Here is a 23,103-nt window from a genome sequence, read left to right as displayed (position 1 = left end):
AGTCTGTATTCGCAAAAAGAAAAGGAGTACTTGTGGCACCTTAGAGACTAACAAATTTATTAGAGCATAAGCTTTCGTGAGCTACAGCTCACTGGCTGTAGCTCACGAAAGCTTATGCTCTAATAAATTTGTTAGTCTCTAAGGTGCCACAAGTACTCCTTTTCTTCTCACTGTACAAAATATTCTTAGAGGTACAATCTCCTTCCATTCTTCTGACGTGACCAAGCCCATCGCAACTTCCTCTTCTTATTAAGAGGGTATTAACTTAATAAAGGGTCTGATCCTGCTAAATTACTGTCTGCTAAAACTGAGCTAAATCAGGGCCAGATGCTAAGCTCAGCTATACTGATGTCACTTCAGTTTAATTGCTATGGATGTAAACCAAATTTACACCAGAGTGGACTTTGATTTTATTCAAGCTAAACTCCCAATGAGCAAAGACTAAGAAAAAACAAAAGGTCGGATGAACTGCCCAACACTCCAGAAAAACCCAAAGGAAGGATTTAATAATAATGCCTTAGGTAGGACGTTAGGTGTGCAATTGTCCTCTTGGATTGTCCTGGCTATGCTGTCATTTGTAGATATGTTAGTTCTCCATACGTTTATAAAGCCACTAATTATCACTGGAGCTATTTGCTGACGGTTCTGAAATAGCTCCATAATGAAGAGGAAGCCCATGTATTTGTTAACCTATGGAAAATAATTGCCTGTCACTTAACCGAACATCCTTTTCCCCTGAAACACTTGCTCTTTAGCACTTTTTTAGCTGCACTTCTTGAAATTACATACTTGTAATTTCCATTCCCTCAAAGGTCTATTTCTCTGCTGCTGTGATGTGAGCTGAAAACTATACTCCTCAAGAGGAAACAAATATCCTTCCAGTTTTGCTGCTGTGAAAGGACAGCAAATAATATTAAACATAGTTGTGTTGGTTTAGCAAGACCTCACGGAGGCAGATCCACTGAAGTCAATAAAGTCGGGCTGATTTACACCACTCCCGCACTGGCCCTATAACATTTGTGTCAATGTCTTACACAGTTGCACTTGGTGATGGAAGTTATATTACCCCCTCACATGCTAGCTTTGCTAAACTTTTACTGTTTCCGGTGCCTGTGAAATTAACACTGATTACCATCCTCAGCCTCTGTTGATGCGGGGGGGGGGCCACACATTTGCTCAGGTAATTGACTCAGATGGTATTTTAATGTCAAGGCGAGCCAGGGAACATGAGATAAATACTACCGCTGGACAAAGCCAACCTGTCAGAAGTCCCAGGTTAAGGTTCGCTGCTCAATGTGTACACAATAAGCCGTCTTTCTGGATGGGTGGCTTGGAATGGATTGGCAACGTGAATGTAAACACTCTGAGACAAAGCAAATGTGGAGCAAAACAAATTCATGTCACACGGCCAGTGCTGGAGGAGGAGGGAAACTGGATTGCCTCATGGGTGTGCCACTGTTTTGCTGTGCCTCCCTCAGGGCACTCCACCTCTGCATCAAGAACCAAAAGGAAAACGGAGGTTATGGGAATACACAGTCCCAGAAGAAAACCCACGGGAGACTGGCTCAAGGTATTGTACACTTTTGAGACATATTAACAATTACCAGAATTCCTCTGTGGATCAGGAAGGAACTTTATGCATCACAATGCTATTGTCTTTGCACCTTGTGCTCCCCTGTTAGTGTAGGGCATTAGACAAGCCAATGTAAATTAGTGTAGCAATGCTGATGTCAATTGAGAGTTTCCCGTTTTCACCAGCGGAGGGTCTTAGCCCTGCATGTGTAATTGAAAATCATTATGCTTCAGTGGGTTGGAATCTCTTATGCTTGAAAAGCCTCTTCTGGATAATGGGTTTGGTTGGTGGGTTTTGTTTTTGGTTTTTTTTTTTTGGGGGGGGGGGGTGTTGCTTTTGCTAGGAAGCGTTATACAAATGAGGCTTATTGGGAAAAGGCAATTGATTAGCAGCCTGCATTTCCAAGAAAACTAACCACAAAGCTCTAAGTGATCTTGAGGTGTTAGCATATTGGCACAGAGTGGGGTAGGTGTGAGTCAGCCCATGGTGTAATGGGGATGGGGGTTGTGGGGGAGAGACAGATTCGAAGAACTAGCGTGCTGCCAAAAATGGCTCCTCGTAGGAAGGAGAAGAGCAGGCAAGCGCTGTCTTGGCACGGCTCAGCTCCTCGGCAGAAAACACCTCCTTGAAACAAGCGATGGACCCATTTGCAATCAGATGAAACTAATTTCAAATAGCAACCATGGCATTTCAATGGAAGAGTGTAGATGCCAAGGGTGTGTTCTCATTCTTTGGGGAGGGCTCCTTCCAGAGCTGAGGGCCCTGCAGGGGGTTAGCAAGCCCAGCCTCGCATCCCACTCCCTGAGCCAGCAGACTGCCATTTGTAACGCTGGGCTTGGGAAAAGCCTGCCCTGCTCTAGGGCTCTGTGGGTGTGAATGGGCTACCCTTAGAGAGGGGTCACATCCGTAATGGAGCAACAGAGGAACCTTTCTTTTTAGGAAAGGGCTGGTCCTGAGAGATGCTGAGCATCGGGGAGCCACTCTGGGCCAATTCCTGAAGTCTATTGATTTGGGGTAGACTCTTGTTTTTATTTTGTGGTTTTTGTAGTGCCTTGCAGCCCTGCTCATGGGCCATGACCCCGTTGTGCTAGGCGCTGTAGGTACAGGATTTAATTCAGTGGGAGCTGCAACTGCTTGGCATGTCTCCAGATTAGGCCCCTATGCACAGCATAAGATAAATGGACTCAAATCTCATGCACAAGGGTGCACTAGAGTTGCCTGCCGGGGCCAGGAGGGAAATCCACCCACTTGGTCGATTGTCTAGTGTTGCCCAGTTAGCAAAGTGCATTCTGGAGCTGGAATGCTGTGTATTCAATGGGTATTGGGGCAAGGATACTGGACTGCATGGCTCTCAGTGGCCTGCTTGGCCATAGCAGAGTCTATGTGCCTGAAGACTACAGGCACCATCCAGCCCTGGTATCCTCAGGCACAACTGTGCAAAAGCCAATTGAATGGTACTCGCTTATGTCCAGGCTGGATTTTGCCCTATGTGCTGAGAAACTGGTTCTTTGGAGTTTAGAGCCACCCAGTGTGTATGGGATCGTTGTTATTCACCTGGACACTCTGAGACAGGGTTTCTAAGGAGTGTGTGTGCATGTGCATCTGTGTGTGTGAGAGAGAGAGAGAGAATGTGCCTGGCAAGCGTGTGCCCACTGCGCAATGTGCAGACTCAAGCAGGGACCCTGTATACAACCAGGTATGCACAAAAGTTTGCAGGCACTATTGAAAATTCAAGCCTCTGGGGCAATCTCTCTAGAGGCATGGCAGATCCTGAACCCAGAGACCTCAGCACAAGACTCTTCCACCTGCAGGAAAGGAGCAGCTCCATGGTCGGGAATTCTTCAGCAAGCATTTGTTAGCCGGAAAAGGGCAATTTGTCGGAACCAAATCTTTTTCCTGGGCAAAGGTCAGCTCTGACCACTTCCCCAGTATGATTTTTTTTTCAAGTTTCAAAATTGTTGAAACGTCCCATTTTGAAACCCACTTTTAGGATCCAAAATGATTTTTTTGTTTCACAATAAAATTTAATTTATAGTTTAAAAAAAAGTAAAAGGTTGAAATGGAAATTAAACACTTGGATGGAGATTTGGGGTGGGGGGGGGGTTGTTTCAGGATGGGAAACACTTCAAAATCTTGAAAATCCTCCTGGGACAGGAATAGTATCTCCCCCAGCACTCCCCGTTACTTGGCCAGAGCAGTAAACTCTTCTCATTCTATGCAGGCAAAAACCCCTGCTGTGGTAGGGTAAGTTACAGGTTATCTTTGCTGCTGGGAGGGAAGCTCCCAAATCTGGAATAGCAACCAACTGGACCTCTTATGATTAAAAGTGCTGGGGACTGAGCTCCTGAAAACAAGGGCTGAGTACCTCTTGGCTACAACCACACATTACAGAGTAGCAGCCGTGTTAGTCTGTATTCGCAAAAAGAAAAGGAGTATTTGTGGCACCTTAGAGACTAACAAATTTATTAGAGCATAAGCTTTCGTGAGCTACAGCTCACTTCATCGGATGCATCCGATGAAGTGAGCTGTAGCTCACGAAAGCTTATGCTCTAATAAATTTGTTAGTCTCTAAGGTGCCACAAATACTCCTTTTCTTTTAACCACACATTAGTGTGAGAGCTCTGTCAATATGCCTACATCCTGACCCAGCACCCTGCTATTTTATCCAAATCCCCTGACCAGTCACATCCCAGATGTGGGTTACGTGGTATCCGTGTTACATGACTTTGGGAGGAGGAGAAGTAGCCACTGGAGACTGGATTGACACAGCAACTTGGACATCTTTGAACACTGTCATTTCAGTCATGGAGCTAATTGGAGGTGCCGGCGTTCAAGCCAGGGTGCAGACAAGACCTTATTCTTAGCCAGTGAGGTGCTAGGGAAGAGGTTTTGTTGGCACTCTGAATCACTACAGTGAAAATCTTCTGTGCAAGTGTAACCCACTCTCGAGTGCATGTTACCGGGTGGCCCCTCTGTGCCTCATTTGCAGAGGATGTGAGTCTGTTACGGCCCTCGTTGGAGTGGCTTGACTCTTTCACTCAAGCTGTAGCCGCTCACACTGACGCTCTGGAGGTCTCTGGCTCACTCCATGATGTGTCAGCCAAGAAGGTGGCCAGGCTGTCACACAAGCCCATCAGTTCCATGATGTCTGGGGAGACTTCCCCATTGTGAAAAATCAAGCTGACATCTATGATGGTGTAAAGGCGACACACCCAGCAACTTACTCCCACATCTTTATGGTCTCACGCCCCAGGAGCTCCCTGCTCTTTTTGCTTCCTCCCTTCACTTCGAACCGGGCAGCTCTTAAAGGGCCTCAGATACATTCCTTATTTCTCCCTACGTGCCTACAGCTGGTGAAACTGAGGCAACCCATTTAAGTGACTCCCCCTTTGTCAGTGGCACAGCTGTTAAGAATCAGGAATGCCAAGGGCTGGTTTCCTGCTCTAGCCTTTAGCCCTGCTCCCTCGCCTTCATTCTCCTTGTGTGAGCAGCAGATGTTTTAGGGCAGTTCCAGAAGCTGCAGGAACCAGCTGCTCTTTGAATGTGTTGGATTCCTTTTGTTCCTTTCCCCTGCAGGGAGGGCTACCCTGAAGATAATGGGAGCAGCAGCCAGGTCCTGCTTGGCTTGAGATTGACAGGATACAGGGCTGCACACCCATAAATGCAGAAGTCCCACCTGCCAGCCAGGAAATGTCCCGAGCTGCACCAGGTGGCACATGGCACTGATAGGATGTAGTGAAGGAACTGGAGTTACCAGCTTGCCACACCTTAGAGCAATTACAGCTCCCTGACAAACCCAGAGTGATCTATGCCTGCTCCCCCTACTAATGCCCAGAGACAGCTGCTTTCCCAGGTTCATTCCCCAGCTCTTTGCCTGTGACTGTACTTGATGCTCATGCAAGTCAGGCAAGTTAACTCTGTCAATGCCAAATATGTATGTGACAGGCTCCCTAGATAGGGCAATACAAATGCTACTCCTTGCTATCCGCATTTAATTCCTGTTGATGGGAATGGAATTTAGAAGATCATATCGAGCGGCCCAGGGTCGCCGTGTGCGGTTTGATTTGATGTCAGGTAGCAGAATACAATAATAATTAAGAGCTTATATTTATACATATAGCAATTTTCCTCCTGAGAGCTCAGGAAGCACCTTGCAAACTGCACAGAAATCACTTTAATAATAAATTGTCATAATAATACTTTTCCCGCTGCTGAAATGCAGCTAGTTCTGGCATGGAATGCTGCAGTTTTCCGCAACACATAAAATCAGCACACAGCAGTTTAAGGCAGGATGTATGGCGCTGCTGTGGAGAACAGTGCCAGGGGATCTTTAATGACTGCAGGTGGTTAGGCCCTCAGGTTTCTGTCTCATTAACTTGGGTGAATTTGCCAACAAGACTCTTTGCTTATAAAGGGCTTGAAAGAAATTTGTTTATCTAAATAACAGGTCCTGGACTCTAGTTCAATTCAACTCTCTGTTCTCTTTGTACACCAGGTGGCACTGTGCCATGTATGAATACGTGCCAGCAGCACTCAGGGGTACATTTTTATTTCACCTGCCAGTTATTTGAAAAAAGAAGTTGATGGAGATTGTCTTTTAAAAAAAAAAAGCTGAATTTGGGTCCCGGACCCTGTGTGGCTGTTTTAAATATGCACTCTGCAGCTTTCAGGGCCCTGAGCCTGATCCAACTCCTGTAGAACGGAAAGGCCAACCACAAGCATTCCGAAATCACTTCAGCCCCCGTTCTCCCAACAAAAAATAAGCTTGTCTTTAAAATCATGAATTTTAAAAAAATAATAACGCTTGGGTTCTCTTTATTTTTCTTCTAATTTTTGAGCCTATAAATCACTCTTGGGTCATGTTTTCAAGCTTTTCTCTGCAGCCACGATGGCGGGAAATGTCCTCTTTTTATAATAACTGCTGCTGTTCTCACTTAATCACGGGACTCCAGCAGCTGGGGATAGAATCATGAGTGTTGACAATGTCACTTCAACAGCAGTTGGAACTAGAGTTGCCAACCCTCCCAGTTTCACCAGGGGTCTCCCAAAATCAAGCCCTATCTCCTGGAGGCTACTGAAGCTAATCCGTGAGATTTTTAGGCCGCTAAAAGTCCAGCAGTGCAGCAGGGCTAAGACAGGCTCCCTGCCTACCCTGGCTCTGCACCGCTCCCAGAAGCAGCCTGCACATCCCTGCGGCCCCTGGGGGGGCAGGGGGTTTCTGCGCACTGCCCCAGCACTGACTCCACAGCTCCCATTGGCTGTGAACTGCGGCCAGTGGGAGCTGCAGGGACAGTGCCTGTCAGGGAGCCTGCCTTAGCCCCGCTGCACCGTCAACCGGGAGCCTCCCGAAGTAAGCAGCTCCCTGCCACAGCCCGCACCCCGACCCCTCCTGCCCCAGCCCTGAGCCCCCTCCCACACCCAACCTCCCTCCCAGAGCCTGCACCCCACACCCCCACCTGCACCCCAACCCCCTGTCCCAGCCCAGAACCCCCTCCTGCCCCAAACTCCCTCCCACAGCCCGCACCCCTGCAAACAACTGCAGCATGTTTGGGTTTGTGTGATTAGACAATTGGCAACCCTAGCTGGAACAGGCCCTGTACAATTTATTCTTTGTATTGTGATGGCACCTCAGAGTGCAGAAAGTTGGCCCCTGCCCCAATCTAAGTATGCTGTGGGAAGATCTAGTCCTAGCATGTTGTAGGTTCAATTATATTTCCCCAGCCCATATTCTCGGAGTGATTCCTGTTTGGTACCCATCAAAATAAACCTGATATCCTAAATCCATTTATTCATTAATTCGAGGTCTTTCAAATCCCTTTAATCCTGATTCCCTGAACTCGCTTATCTGAGCCACCTTCCAAACCCTGTGAGGGTTTGCCCATCCTTAGCTCGGCATATTACAAGGCAGGACTGAGATGACTGGCTCAGTACAGGATGCCTATGCCAAGCTGCGGGCAGGGATCCACCAATTGCCCGTGTGCCAACAGTGTTATCTGCCACCCTGTGTTTCTCGATTTCCCCCACTGACACTCTCCCAACCCTGTTAATTATTAAAGGAGAATAATGAAGGAAAACGTACATCAAAGTCCAGTGTGAGAGAGAGACAATCAGCAGTTCATTTGCAGCCATGAGCCAGCCCACCCTGGCTACCACAGAGCCACCTGGCCAGCCTGGACAGAGGAATCTTACCTTCGAGGTTGTGGACATCGTTGTTGTCATCATTTATTTTGTCTTCGTCCTTGCCGTTGGGATATGGGTGAGTCCGGGAGCTCAATGATTCGCTTCCATTAGGGGAAAGAAGACAGGCAGTGTGTGTAATCAGCTATGGGGCTCGCCTGTGTGCAAAGATATCTGCTTATAATTAGCCTGCTTTTTTATTTGTACATAGCACTTATGTAGGGCCAGATAGTAACAGGCCTTGACTGGTACGCTAGGGGGTTGAGAGTAGGAACATTTTCCCCTACAATCCCATGCAGCTCTGATTCCATTCCTTGCAATCCCCTGAACAGCATTGAGGGAAGGCTAGTACCACCAGAATTGCAAAGTATCCCATAATGGACTGGGGAGAAGGGGTGAGGCTCCCCATGGAATGGCTGCAGAAAGGCGAGTTGGGAGACTTGCCTGGCGTAAGAGAGGGAATGAAGAGAAAAGGACTGAATCAGGCACTGGAAAATTTGGAAAGATGATTATTTGATCCCTATTTTCTTTGACCCAGCCTACTTGGAAGAGTGGCCTAGCGGCCTGGCTGGGGAAGTCTTTTTGTACTCCTCACATGTGCACTCACTGGGAGATTGTTAAATGGATCAGAAGCCCCATGACCCAGTCAGAGGGCAGCTTCTATCCAAACCGGCAGCCAACATGCATAGGAATAGGGAGAAGGAAAATGGAAGACCTAGGCCTTCACTCCGCACCCCCAGTCTCTGGTTCCCCATGCATCTGCTGCAAGCCTTGACCAAACCTTCTGACTCCTCCGAGTGGCAATGCTGCTCCACACCCTGGGTACCAAGATGCAGATGAGATTGCTGCACAAATCAGAGCAGAGCAACAACTCACTGCTGGTTGGTAACTTCTGGGTGCAATGTCCTGACAAACCGAGGGGCTTTCCGACTTGCAAAGTAACAAGCAGGCCCCCAGCTCAGAAACCAGAGAGACTTGTTAGCTCAGGCTAGTGTTAATAATGAGCTAACAGGAAAGCACTCCCCTTCTCATTGGCCAGAAGTGTTGGCTGGGAAAACGCAGGGGACAAGCTGTACGTCTCCTGGGAAGCTCGGGAAGGATTGGTCTTCCTAAGGCTCAATTCCACTCAGAGTTCCCCCTAGAATGGGGCAACTCTTCACTGCTCCAGTGCAATCCCATGTGCACACTGTAGTACGCAGTCTGGGGTCTCCGACAATGTGAGCTCGCCAACATCCCAGGAATGGATGGGCTACAGCCGGAGGTTTCGCCCCGCTGGACGGTACTGGAGCACTGTGCATTATTCCCCTGTTTTAACTGCACCGTGAGCGTCTGCCAAATGGTTTATTGAATCCTCCAGAAGCCAAAGCACTGGATGGCCTGGACCCGGGGAGGTAGTCAATACTAGCAGCTGCTGGGAGGGCAGATCTGGGATGACTCCCAGCATGTTGCTGGCAGGACGACTGGAGAGCGGGGTCAGTGTGATGGACAGGAACCCGTGTGGGGGAAGCACTTAATGTTTGTTCTGTTTTTCAGTCATCCATACGGGCAAGCCGGGGGACAATTGGAGGGTATTTCCTGGCTGGACGGTCCATGACATGGTTGCCTGTGAGTCTGATGCTTCCACTTGTTACTTAAAAATTGGGTTTCAAGCGAATCCAGGTACTTGATAGAAAGGTCTGGGGACAGGCACAGCAAGGCGGTACCCACCCCACACAGCTCTCCCCAAGAGCCTAAGCCCTGAGCTACAGGGACTCCCAACCACAGAGTACCCTCCCCCCACGGCTCTGCCCAGAAGCCTAAGCCCTGAGCTACAGAGACCCTTACCTGGAGGAAACAGACAGTTCAGTCTCCCTGGGCTTTTCAATTCTTAGCTTTTTTGCTCAAGTCAGAGGCAAGGGGATACCTGGTGATGTGGCTTCTGTGATGCAGCCCTAGCTGCCCATGCGGAGCTGGATTTAGATCCTCCCCGTTCCCAACTGACTTCACATACAGCTGCAGAACAGCCACGGGAGCATTAAATGATTCAGGTCTGTATGATGGCGTAAAAATCATGTAAAAACTACAAAGAGAACAATCGTATAGCAGAGCCCTTTGCCTCTACCCTCCCCAGGTGGAGGAAAGTCTATGCTATTGACTGTGCGAGGACTAAAACTCGGCTCCAAACCACAAAAATACAAATCTCCAAAATGATTCACGAGAAAGGAACAAAGCTCTTAAAGGGCACACTTTTGTGGGAGTGAAAGATACATCTAAAAGTAATTTAAACGTTTTAAAAGAATAAAGGTGTCACAGGAATAAATAACCTTTTTTTCCAGTTGCAAAATATACAGCCGTATCTCTCTCTAGTGAGTCGCTGGTATCGGAATACAGTTTTCAACCAAAAACTTCTTTCTCTGTGTACACAGTGCCCATAAATCCTCTAGGCTAAGTTTTCAACCTCTTCTCTTGGAGAGGTGTACTTATATATAGCAACTGTTATTGCTTTAATGTGCTCTGTGCTCCAATTTCTCCCTGGTGACGTTTAGGGAAAAGCATAGGGGGTGTTTTCGTGGCTAGAGCATGGAAGGTTTAAAAGATGTTGAAAGGAAACTGGCTTTTCCCAGGATCCTTACTGTTCTTATTTCTCATTGTGTCTGGTGGCTGGGCTACTCCAGCAGGTAATATGGCCAAGTGGTTAGAACACATGAGTGGGTGCTAGGAGGGCTGGGTTCCAGTCTTGGATCTCCTACTGATTCACTATCTGGCAAGTTGCTTAGGTCAAAAGCAGCCTCTGAGTTTGCCTGCATCTATTTTCCAGGCCCAACTTGAGATACTTTGGGCTTGATTCTCAGAGGTGCTGAGCCCCACTTAAGTCCAGGTGTGACTGTTTTAATACTGACACCTGAGGGAAACATATGATGCAACATGGCAGGAGGTCTGCTCTGCTGCTGAAGGTGCTGTCTTCTGACCACTTTTGATAACTGAAGCATCCCGGCACTCTTTGCAAGAGTTGGGAGGTTAACCCCAGCGTCCCAGCTAAATTCCAGTTTGGGTGGCAACATTCTGGCAATTTCAGGGTTTCAGCTTTGAGCTATAACACCCTAACGGGTTTGGTCGTGAGAGATGGTCTCCAAGGCAGGCCTCTCATGTGATATCACAGCAGCTGAGATCAGCTGAGGTGCCAATATCCCCTCCATTTTAACCAAAAGGGTTGGTTAACCAAACTGCATTTCCAACTAATGACCCCCCCCCCAACTTTGGAACTAATCTCCCCTCCTGATCTGACAGAGCCCATATTTGTTTACAGTATTTCCATCCCATAGCAGCCTGAAGGTGGAAGAAAAATGAGGCTCCTGAATCCAGATTCAGGCACTTAAATCAATGTGGCCTTTCACAGGCTTAGAGGCCCTGAAGTTCCCATTGACTGAGGTGTGAGCTTCAGCTACCCTGAAGGTCAAGTCTCATTTATTTAGATGTCTAAGCATGGCCTTAGGAGCTTGATGGTAGGAAGCCAGATTTGAAGATTTTGGCCTATAGCTTTTGTTCTCTTCCACCAATATAAATCAGGAGTAACTCCAGCGAAGTTTGCAGTCCTCTCTGTGTAAAAACCACCCTCAGTGAAGGCAGTCAGACCCACAGAACCGGCCTTTCCTCTATCACTGATTCCAACCCCTGCCCTGTGTATCTCCATTGAGTTTGATGATGTTACTCATGATTTTACATTAGTGTAACAGAGGGCATGATCCCTCTCCCACTGAAGTTTTTCTCCATTGACTTTAATGGGACCTGGAATGGGGTCTGAGGATAAACAAGGGGTGGGCAAACTACGGCCCACCAGCCATATCCCACCCTCCAGCTGATTTAATCTGGCCCTTGAGTTCCTGCTGGGGAGCAGTGTCTGGGGCTTGCCACGCTCCCGTGCTCCAGCTGGGAGTAGGGTCGGGGGCCATTCTGCACACGCATGCCACGGCTCCCGGAAGCAGCGGCATGTGCCCCCTCCGGCTCCTATGTGTAGGGGCAGCAAGGGGACTCCACACGCTGCCTCTGCCCCAAGCACCACCCCCACAGCTCCCATTGGCCGGGAACTGTGGTCAATGGGACCTGCAGGGGCGGCATCTGCAGATGGGGTAGTGCACAGAGCTGTCTGGCTGTGCCTCTGCATAGGAGCTGGCGGGGGGACATGCCACTGCTTCTGGAAGCTGCTGGAGATAAGCGCCGCCTGGAGCCTGCACCCCTAATTCCCTGCTGCGCTCCCAACCCTGCCCCAGCCCTGATCCCCCTCCTGCACCCTGAATTCCTCAGTCCCAGCCCAGAGCACCCTCCTGCACCACAAACCACTCATCCCCAGCCCCACACCAGAGCCTGCACCCCCAGCTGGAGTCCTCACCCTCTGCCCCAGCCCTGATCCTCCTCCTGCCCTCTGAACCCCTTGGACCCAGCCCAGAGCACCCTCTTGCACCCCAAACCCCTCATCCCCAGCCCCACCCCAGAGCCCGCACCCCCAGCCGGAGCCCTCACCCCCTGCCCCAGCCCTGATCCTCATCCTGCCCTCTGAACCCCTGGGTCCCAGCCCAGAGCACCCTCCTTCACCCCAAACCCCTCATCCCCAGCCCCACCCCAGAGCCTGCACCCCCAGCCCCCTGCACCCCAACCCCCTGCCCCAGCCTGGAGCCCCCTCCTGCACCCTGAATTCCTCAGTTCTGGTCCTACCCCAGAGCCTGCACCCCCAACCAGAGCCCTCACCCCCTCCTGCACCCCAACCCCAATTTTGTGAGCATTCATGGCCTGCCATACAATTTCCATACCCAGATGTGGCCCTCAGGCCAAAAAGTTTGTCCACCCTGGGATAAGCCATAGGGTAAATACAGTGGCGACAAGGGTCAAATGGGCACCCTCCCCATGGTCTCGTGATGGGCCATGGAACTGCAGACAACCATTTCCAGGGTTTCAGGATTATTTTTCTTGGAGCGTCTGTGTCTTTCTGTGAGTTGGACACAGGCACTACCAGAATAAATAACAGGGCCACTGTCTCCCTGCTCTACATTCCTTGGGAGTCAGTATATTTACCCAAGATATGATTTCACGTTACACCAGTCAGCCTTTTAATCGGCCGTTTATTATATGGAGAAGCAGGGCAGTGTTCGTTCTGGCCATGGCTTCCGGCTTCATGCAGTATTAATATTTTAACTTTCTCAGAAGGTGAGAAGCGGGTCAAACTCTCTTACTCTTTGCTCAGAGCTCATATTAGGAATCTGCTGTTCTGACAAGGTGTGGTTTGAAAGCAAACTTTCCGCAGGAGGGAAGCCAAAGCATTGGCAATGCATGGCCAGATTTATCCCTGGTGTATCTCCATTGATGTCAGTGGCCACCTGGGATGAATTCGGCCGATGTAGAGGCATGGCAAGTCTTTGTCCCAAAGGAGAGTGATACTTAAAGCCAGGGGTGCTTCATTCTATGGGAAGAGCAGTGTACCTTGCTTTCATCTAGTTAAGGGATCACTGGACCATGCTAGGGGCAATGTTAAATTAACCCGAGGTGATAGCATTTTCCAGATTGCTGCAGTTTTCCATCTATATGTGTTTGAACCCACATTTATGAATGGGTTGCAGCCTTCCCAGGGTCACACATTCTTTAAGATACATGCAACATTCTTTCCATGCAAGTGTTTCTTGAACCACTCAAGGTCCGGGCTTGGAGTGTAAATATTTGCCTATAGAAAGGCACTGGATTCTCTCAGGTTATAAATGCAAAAATCCTTTTTTCTTTTTTTCTTTTTGCAAGCCTTCACATCCTGGCTACCCCAGTGGGAATACTGGCATGATAACTACTCAGGGGGCAACATTGTTCCCATTGAAATCAGTCGGAGTTTTGCCGTTCACTTCCATGTAGACAGGATTTCACCTCCATTCCCACTTGGTCAGAAGTCAATTGGCGTTTTCCTGAGGAAAAACTAAGGCCCAGATGATCCTCAGCTGCCCCATAGATGGAGGGCACACTCTGGGTGAGGCTCCCCTGCTTTGCTTCAGCCACATCCCAGCTGCCGTCTCCTCCCTACCCCCATCCTAGACCCTGCAATGGCATCTCCGTGGGTTTTGGGGCCATGCAGGGACAGGGTGGAGATGGAGGGGACCCGTGAGAAGGTTACACATAATGTCATCCCTTTAATCCCTTGGAGTTTAAGGCTGAAACTGTGTCATCTCGGCATGGTTCCCTCTGGGGCACAATGGGGACACTCTGTTGTTTCAGCTCTGATAGATCCATGTGGCCAGGAAGCTGGGGTGGGGCACAAGGGCCAGTGCAGAGGCTCAGGGCCTGCTCCTGAGAGAGATGCTAGATTTGGGGACAGGTCTTCACAGGCTGTTGGGTGGGGATAAGGGTGGGGGGAAGAGAAATGCTGTGGGAGGTGGGGTTTCAATGGGGGGATCCTCACAGAGATTTCCTCCCCTGTGTAGATCTGACCGGGGCAGGGGGATCTGGGCCTGTAAGGGCATCAGGGTTTGGCCCACTGGGAGAAAGGGGGTTGGTCTCACAGTATTTCCAGGGGAAAGTGCCAAGTGCCTGCACCCCCTGACTTTGTGAGATTCTGAGAGCAGGGAGATTTGAATAAGCTCTGCCCGCAAGCCCCTCTCTTTTCACTCCGCGTATCCAAGCCTCCTGCGTTTCATCGATCTTTGTCAAACGTGAGCCTTTCTGCTAACAAAGGGTGAGGAAAGGAACAGAGCTTAAAGGAGCCCCAGGGGCATGGTGTCTGCTGTCACCAGCCAGGGCCCCAGCTGCGAAGGAGTGTTTGATTTGCATAACCTCCGCTGAATGGACATTTTTATAACTGCCCCTCAGGTTATCTTGCTGAGCCGCACAGACGTCAGCCAATAACACAGCCCAGGGAGCTCGAGCGGCACTGCCCTGCAGATGTGGTATCAGTCCAACACCTGCTAACGTGACAGGCACTCACAAACGTGGGCAGTTCTGCATTCATCACTCCCGTTGGGTTGCATTTCCATGGGGCACCTCGCGAATAAGAGGAGCAGAGTCACGCCCTGGGCATAAGCACGAGGAGTGATCACATGAGGATACATAGCACATGATGCATTTATGTCACACTTTGAAGCTGAAAGTGCTTTACAAACCAGCAGCTAAACTCAAACTCTGATCACACATGGAGGGGGCCTTCCCTCCCTGTAGGGCATCTCAGACACTGCCATGGTGCCAGCCCATTCTCCAGACATTGCAACTAGCTCCTCTGCTAGTCTGGGAGGCGGGACCTGCACAGGGGGCGGGGACTGAATAGGCCAAGAGAGGTATAGGTGCAGCTTAAGGATGCAAATTGCTCTCACACATGCACCCCCCCCACCCCAAGCTTGCAGACCTTATCCAGAAAACATGCCACCACCTGGAGCTGCATTCATTCTTCCCTGGGGACTCTGCTGTGGTTGGGGATCCCCTTTAGAGGTGGACCGGGGGCACCCCTGTTAACACGACTCCATCTCACCCACTTTGTTAGGGTGGCACATAGGGCAACAGCTGCAGCTGAGGAAGGGGATCTCCAGTGGGATGGATCCCAAGGGAGCAACAGTGTCTGGGGTGGGTCCCGCAACCTGCATCGATACTCTGGGGGCAAAGCAGTAAATGTATTCCTTGCACTTCATGGAATACCCATAGATTGGAATAAGCCATAAAGAGGGTCCACAATAATGTACATGGTTACAATACATAAACTTAAAAGGGAACAAGGGCTTGTTTCAAATGGGCCCCATCCTGAATCTGTGCTCGGACCTTATCCATCCATTTACCTATGTAACTGCTGTGGGTATCTCTCACTGGTGTATCTGAGCTCCTCGGCGTTCACGAAGACAACTCCACAGTGGTGTCTGTCGAAGGGAAAACTCCCACTGAAGTCCATGACTGAATGAAAACTGACTGGATGAGGGCCGGCACCAGGGGGCAGACTCACATACGTTGGAGTACTTTAAGAAGTCAAAGCACGGTATCCTTTAAAAAAACCCAAAATTCATCAGACAACAGCTCCGACGTGACAGCAGGATGGGCCATAGGGAAGAGCTTTATGTTGCTTAGAAACTACTTGCAATGACTCTCTGCATTCTCAGCCTGTGCTGTGTATTCCAGATTGGAGCCTCCCTGATGTCAAGCAACGTGGGCAGTGGCTTGTTCATCGGCCTAGCAGGCACAGGAGCAGCTGGGGGCCTCGCCGTCGGGGGCTTTGAGTGGAATGTAAGAATCCAGGCTGCCCTGGAGTTACAGTTTACAAGGGGGCAGGGTGTGGGTTCCATGAATCTGTTATTAACAGTATTGTCAAGCCTCCCCCCCACCCCCCGCAGTGCTCACAACTCCTGAATCAGGCCCCCTAAAAATCACGAGATTGTCTTAAAAATCACGAGACTTAAAATATGTCAATGTTGTGGTTCTTTTTCTTTAAACTGCTGCTTACTGAACCTTCAGGGAGCTCCCACGTCACGTTTTTAGGCTGTGCTTTGCAGCCGTGAAGGCTAGAAACTAAGTTTTTAGAAAATAAAAGTTGAGATTCTCACATAGTAACAGGATTCCAGGACCTGGGGCTTTAGGGAAAACAACACGTCTCGCAAAGTAGGGTTGCCAACATTGTATTTCAAAATAAGGGACTGTGTTATCACCCCCTCCCCACCCTTCCTCCTGATATTATTGTTATTTTTTATTATTTTATTATAATTAATAATAAGCAGTATTTGCCTACATTTGCCAGGGGTATTTAGTCCTGCTTTTTGCAGTGCTCATCAACTCCCAATCTTGTTGTACAGAGATGAAAAAATAAGGGACATCCCTTGTAACAAGGCAGTAATTCTCATCCAGGCCACGAGCAGGTTTTAGTGGGCCACCAAGCAGAGCTGGTATTAGACTCACTGGGGCCCAGGGCAAAAAGTGAAAGCCCCACCATGCAAGGCTGAAGTCTGGGCCCCTGCTGAAGTCTGAGGACCCTCAAAGCCTGAGCATCTTAGTTTTGCGGGGCCCTCTGTGGTGTGGGGCCCCAGGCAATTGCCCTGCTTATTAATCCATAACACTGGCCCTGGCTTTTATATGCAGAAAAACAGTTGTGGCACAAGTGGGCTGTGGAATTTTTATAGCATGTCGGGGGGGGCCTCAGAAAGAAAAAGGTTGTGAACCCCTGTAATAAGGGACTGCTGGCAACCCTACACACAAGACTCACCATAAAACCACAAGAGCTAGCAACACTGTAATAACATTTCAGGTTCCAAAATGTGTGTTTCTGTGTTCAGCAACTTGGTGTGAATTGGGGCCTATTGAAATCAATTGGAGGTTAGCCGCTGACCCTTCTAAGAGCATGAATACTAGGTGTAGCATGTACAACTCAAGAGGAATTACTAGCTGCACTGGCTAGGAGTAAGTCTGGTGCTAGTTTTCCTGCAATACTCATCAATCTGATCACTCAAAATCTCTACTGTTCCATTCCAAGGCCTCCCTTGAGCAGAGCCTGGTAATGGTGCCAACTGATTCCCCAAGAGGCAAGTAGGAATCCACCCAAGATCAGTTTTCTTGTATATATTTTCACTGCAGCTGGTATTTTCAAGGTGCCTACGGGAGTTGGGATTTGGGTCCCGTTGCGAATTCCAATTTGCACTAACAAGCCCTTTCAGGAAAACATGGCGTCTACCTGCAGACCTGTGCACCGTCAGACATATTGATATATTTTGATGATCATGGAGAGCAAACATGACTCCACTCATTTTAACTTCTCCATTTTGGCCTGGGCTGGATTTTGGAGCAGCAGAGTATGATGGGAGAGAGAACTTTAAACTCCCAAAAGACACTTCATCCAAAACAAATGATCCATGTCATGCTGGATCTGCATTGCCACTGGTTTTACCATGTGCAGGTGCAAATCCAGTTCAATCACACAGAAAGTTGTCCAAAAGTCCATCAGAGTCTTCCTGTTGCTTCTCTATCTGCTGCTCAGAAAGATTCTGTTCATTCAGCATCCTCATCTGCTAACCGAGTCATACCATCCTGCAAAAATCATGAGATGCTCGAAGGCTTCTCTGAAGCTGGGAGCCTGAAGGTCAGTTAGACCCAGATCCTCAAAAGTATTTAGGCTCCTAACTTCCTGGGCCTTAGATCCTTGGCATAGGGGTAATGCCGCTGGTACCAAAGGTCACCAAATACTACATTTCCTTTTATAGACCTAGTGCAATGAATTGGAAATCTTGCCAAGGAGACAAGGAAGTGGAACAGGATCTGACATCCTATAAAAAAGAGAGAGACAAGAGATCTCCAAAGGCTTGTCACTGTACTGACAGCCATGCTCATCCTGTTCTCATTCACCCATCTACCACCTTGTAACCCCCAAGTCCCTGGATTTTCCTGTCTGTATGGCAGAGCAATACTCTCCCTTAGAGATACCATATTCCCATGCTGTCTGATACTCTCATGACATGTACAGAGAATTTCCATTGTGGAGAGTCTGTCACATGTGTTTAATTATGGCACTTTCTTTTCCTTCCTCCCCATTGCCAGGCTACCTGGGCGCTGCTGGCCCTCGGCTGGATTTTTGTGCCTGTTTACATTGCTGCAGGAGTTGTCACAATGCCCGAGTACCTGAAGAAGAGATTTGGAGGACAGAGGATTCAAATCTACATGTCCGTACTGTCCCTCATTCTCTATATATTCACCAAGATATCAGTATGTATCCCATTGGAAAGCAACATTGTGTCTACAGCAAGCTGGCTTCATAGACAGAGGCAGGGTAATCACTCTGTGAACCTTACAGTAACGTTACAAATAATTAAGGAACACATTATGCACCATAAATGCCCTCTTGCTTCCCCCAATACTCCTCCCCATATATCAGACAAGATCCTCAGCTGGTGTAAATTGGCTTAGCTCCAAATTGACTTCCATGTACACCAAAGTAATGTACACCATCTGAGGATCTGATCCATTGCATCTTGTGTTGATTAAATTCTTTGCAAAATAATCTTAAAGTAATAGTATTTCTATGATTATTTTCTTTACTGAAATTTCTAGTTTTAAGAATTATATTTTAAGGAAACAACTGGTGTTATCTCTAGTTCCTCCATCGTCATGAATTGCTTCTATTATTTCAATCTGTAAGATGAATGGGAAATGTATTCCACCTTAAGGCAAAGCACAGGGTTCTTAAAGCATTATTAGTTACAAGCCAGTAGCATTTTATGGCACATGAAGCAATATCAGCTTCCGATCATTTGCATGCTGCAAAGAAAGTGAGCTGTAGCTCACAAAAGCTTATGCTCAAATACATTTGTTAGTCTCTAAGGTGCCACAAGTCCTCCTTTTCTTTTATTCAATGCTCAGTGCATTAACGGGAGTTACCTGTGCACCCAGAGAGAGGATTGTAGTGCAAATTCTTAGGCACAGGAGATATTCATTACCCAGGGGACTAGCTAGTTCAAGGGACTGGTAACGGGAACGACAGTCTTTTGTCTCGAAGCCAATATCTCTAAGTTTACTTTCAGCCCACATCTGTAGTGACTAAGGCCCGGATCCTCACAGATCCTTCTGCCAGTGGAAGTCTGAAGCCTAAATACCTTTGAAGATCTGGGCCCAAATGCCCTTCTGGGCTGATGACTTCTGGTCAGCTTCTGTGAGAGGAGTTGCTGGCCTTAGTACAGTATGTTGTAGGTGCCATCCGCAGAGTAGGAGCAATTTGGTTAGCAGACTCGGCTGAGAGAAGTAGGAATGAATGGGCCATGAACACAGGGCTATATTTTCACCCTAGAAGTGGTCCCTAAAGGCCAGAGGTGGACCAGACTGGTGGGGCAGTCTGCACTGCTGCTGCCTGTGTCATGCCTATTCCATAGGCAAATACAGAACTTCAGTCTCTAGGGCTCTGGTCCTGTGGCATCAAAGGCCTCGCTCCGAGGACTCTGGCACATGGAGCTCACATTCACCTCCCCATCCGTGCTTAACCACAGCCTAGTCATCTGCAGGCTCCTCTGTACAGCAGGGTACCAGATACTGGGAGGGAGGGAGCCTACAGCTACCCAAGGCTCATCACAGCTACAAGGTGGCTTTGGGGGAAGCAGTATTTTTCAATGCTTTTTGGTTCAGTGGTGTGTACTTAGTGTTCACTGCTTATTCTCAGAGATCTCTCTTCTAAGGCTAATTCATACGCATCTGACAGGGGTGTCTGGTTCAGCTTATTGGTCTCGGAGGTGTTTTCTCTAAGGTAACACCTTTTGTTTTCAGAGTGCGTATTTAGTGGCTGGCTCGACAGCAGGAGGTTTGGTTATGAGGGGGATTTTTCATGCCGCACTTCCTGCTGGAAAGTAGGTTAATAACTTTGCTGCTCAGTTTCATAATCCTCCTGCTTGCCAGGAAGAGCGGAGAGCTGAGTGAGAGATGGGGTCAAAGTGTGTGGACACAGTTCTCTTTATATTTCCTGCTGGGAAGACAAAGCTCATACTCCATTATGTACAGGAGGCTCTTCACACACCCCGCCGGCCCCCTCACCACTTCGTGTATCTAAGGGCTGTAAAGATCAGGCGGTCTAATGGAAGCTGGATTTTAGGGAGATGATTTGGGGGCAGAGAGGAACACTCTCTTTACCACTCCATTCTGTATCGCTTTCCCATGGACAGTGCCTGCATCTTTCCACATCCCAGGTTTACAGATTGCTTTTGGATTGATTAATACAGAAGAAAACCTCTCCACTTGTTATGTGCCACCTTCTGTATTTACAATGGATGCATCTCAATTTTAATGCTGCTTTTTTCAATTTGGCCTCGTTTACTATCCCCCTCCACAAAGTAAAACCCAAGGAGCTTCTGCAGCTCTAGTTCAGATCTCCAGCCTGCATAAATAGGCCTAATGTTATTGAAGTTAGAGCAGCCCTGATCTATGCCAGTGAGGAGCTGACTAGGGTCCATTTTGAAATAGATAGATTGAAGCACAAGACATTGGCTACTCACACATGGTCTTTCCAGCTGATAGTCCATCACTCTGACCATTAGATCATGTAGTCTCCCAAGCCCAGGGTGATACCAAGATGTTCAGTTTTAACAGATGCCGATGACCCCACCTACTAGAAAAGTGAGCTCAGACTAACCATTCATGACACCCACAGTACTTGGGACCCTCCCTTGTTTCCCAGTGACTCATGCTCTTGACCGTGTATTCATTTAGTTGCCCTTTCCAATGCCAGGAGCCGTTTCCCACTTAGAACGCAGGGAGTTCTGACCCCGTCTGAATGAAGTGCTAACCACTTACAACCCTCGCAGGCTGCTCTAAGTTGTGCTGTAATGGCTTCTGCAAGCCACTGCATGGGTATAGAGCTGCTGAGGGACAGGCCAACCTGATCTCACCCCAGAAGGCCCCCCACACTAGGGGTATTAACCTGAGGGGGAGGGTTTTTACGTGTCTCGGGCCTGGCACACGGAGCCACAGTGCAATACTGAATCAGGCCCCATGCTCTCCACAGCCCAGTGCACCTTCTTGATCCTCTTGTGTCTGTCCTTTTCCCCTCTGTCTCCCCCTCCCTCGTTTTCAAAGCATCCTCCCTTCTGGTTGCCCATCTAATACGTTTTGAGCCTTCTGGTGGGCTGGCGATTATGTCAGGGAAGTGCTGATAAATGTAACCCACTAGAGACTCAAATTCTTCTTGCTCTTATTCCAGACAGATATTTTCTCTGGAGCACTGTTCATCCAAGTCTCCCTGGGCTGGAACCTTTACCTGTCCACCGTGATCTTGCTAGCAGTGACAGCAGTCTACACTATAGCTGGTAATGATACTGCCTTAAAAGCAGCACACTGATCTGGAGTCTGGTGAAGACTCACTTCCCCCATGCATTTTACTTCTGTGCATTCTGGGCCCAATCCAAAGCCCATTGGAGTTAATGGACAGAATTCCATTGACTTTGAGCTTTAGATCAGGCTCCCTAGTAATGGACTTACGTGCAGATCAACAGGGCAATGCTAGGGCTCAGTTACGCCTCTCCAGGGCAGGACTGCACAAAGAGAGGGAGGGGAGCAGCATATGAAACAAGCATATAATAATTGTTATCAATTTTGCACGGCTCAACCATTGCATGAGCCTTTGAACATTTGGCTCCAAGATGCAAACACTTCTCCTGCTCTTCCTGACTCCCCAAGTTGGAAGTCAGTCTTTGAAGAGCTCTAGGAACAGATCATTTCCGCAGTGTGCTTCTGAGGTCTAAAGGCCCCTTGGTCTCCATAGAAGGCTGAAAACTCCTAGCCCAAATGTTTGCATTATTTGCCGGTCCTTTGATGATGGTCTAGTGGGTAGGGCACCAGACTGTGCTTCTGGAGACCTGGGTTCCCAGCTCAGCCACCAACTCCCGGTGTGACTGTGGGCAAGGGACTTAATATGTGCCTCAGTTCCCCTCTGGTAAATTGGAGATGATGTTCCTGTGCTTCACAGAGGTGTTGTGGGACTCAGATCCATTGGTGATTATGAGGAGGTCAGGCAGTGCAATAACTGGGGCCAGATAAATACCAACCTAGGACTCTCCTGGTTGTCCCTTTCAGAATGACAGAACTGAGACCTAGGAAGGAGTCCTCAGAGGGGGGAGAGCTCCCCCACAGGTAACACAGAAGAGTTTGCCATTTATATAAATATGGTGACCTGCTTACTCTCTGATTGTAGCCATGTTAATTGAAGGATGTGATAGGTGAGGTAATATCTGTAACTGACCAAATTCTGTTGGAAGGATATTACCTCACCCTTTGGCTCTCTCTTCCTCTGTTGTTTGCCCTTCTCCCTACAGGTGGTTTAACGGCTGTGATGTACACAGATGTGCTGCAGACTGTGATCATGGTACTCGGGGCTTCGGTTCTCGCCTTTATAGGTAAGAGGAACGAGGGACTGTGTTACCTACAGTCTGAGTCAAACAAGGTTCCTTATGTTGAGCTAGGCCCTAGGGAGCATTTTTCCCCCTCTTTCAACAGAGGCCCATCATTTAATATTAATAACAGGAGGCACAGGCACAATGGGCACCTGGTCCCATAAACCAAGCTAGTTCCTCCGCTTCCTTGTCTATTCCAAAATGCTTATTTTAGCTGTGCAAGGTGTTGAATGCCTTTTGCTCCCTTTGGGAGCTGACGGGGCGGCTTGCTGGATCAGATCCTCAGAGTCGAACTCTGCTCTGGTGCCCGTAACTCCTTTGAGTTTCAGCCATCTCTTCTGCTTTCCTCTAGTGGAGTTACTCTGGATTTACCAGAGAATCACTGGAAACAAAAATGGACCCTTAGCACTTTGCTCTAAGCCCTGCCTACCAAACGGTAACCCAAATGCTACCTCCTGTGTGGTTTCCTGCCTAGGCTCTTCCAGAGGGTTTTGATCAGCGACTCTGGGTTCTAGTGGCACT

The 23,103-nt window shown here is 48.6% G+C and overlaps 1 protein-coding gene across 2 annotated transcripts in view; it reads left to right on the top strand.

Annotated features, from left to right (window-relative positions):
• The first annotated feature begins 1,440 nt into the window (after positions 1-1,440).
• SLC5A9 (solute carrier family 5 member 9) overlaps positions 1,441-23,103 on the top strand; it is a 45,817-nt gene continuing 24,154 nt past the window's right edge. Inside the window, exons 1-7 of one of the 2 annotated variants that reach the window (XM_043490935.1) lie at positions 1,441-1,570; positions 7,630-7,829; positions 9,284-9,355; positions 15,854-15,958; positions 18,254-18,418; positions 21,393-21,498; positions 22,504-22,584. In XM_043490935.1, the coding sequence (XP_043346870.1) occupies positions 7,701-7,829; positions 9,284-9,355; positions 15,854-15,958; positions 18,254-18,418; positions 21,393-21,498; positions 22,504-22,584 (658 nt within the window). In that variant the 5' untranslated portion in view covers positions 1,441-1,570; positions 7,630-7,700. The remainder of the gene's footprint in view (positions 1,571-7,629; positions 7,830-9,283; positions 9,356-15,853; positions 15,959-18,253; positions 18,419-21,392; positions 21,499-22,503; positions 22,585-23,103) is intronic. The other variant, XM_038413094.2, reaches the window with a different exon arrangement.

This window comes from Dermochelys coriacea, chromosome 8, assembly GCF_009764565.3.
Source record: "Dermochelys coriacea isolate rDerCor1 chromosome 8, rDerCor1.pri.v4, whole genome shotgun sequence".
Lineage (NCBI taxonomy): Eukaryota > Metazoa > Chordata > Testudines > Dermochelyidae > Dermochelys > Dermochelys coriacea.
The sequence above is the reverse complement of the archived record's forward strand: the minus strand, read 5'-3'. Positions and strand labels throughout refer to the sequence as shown.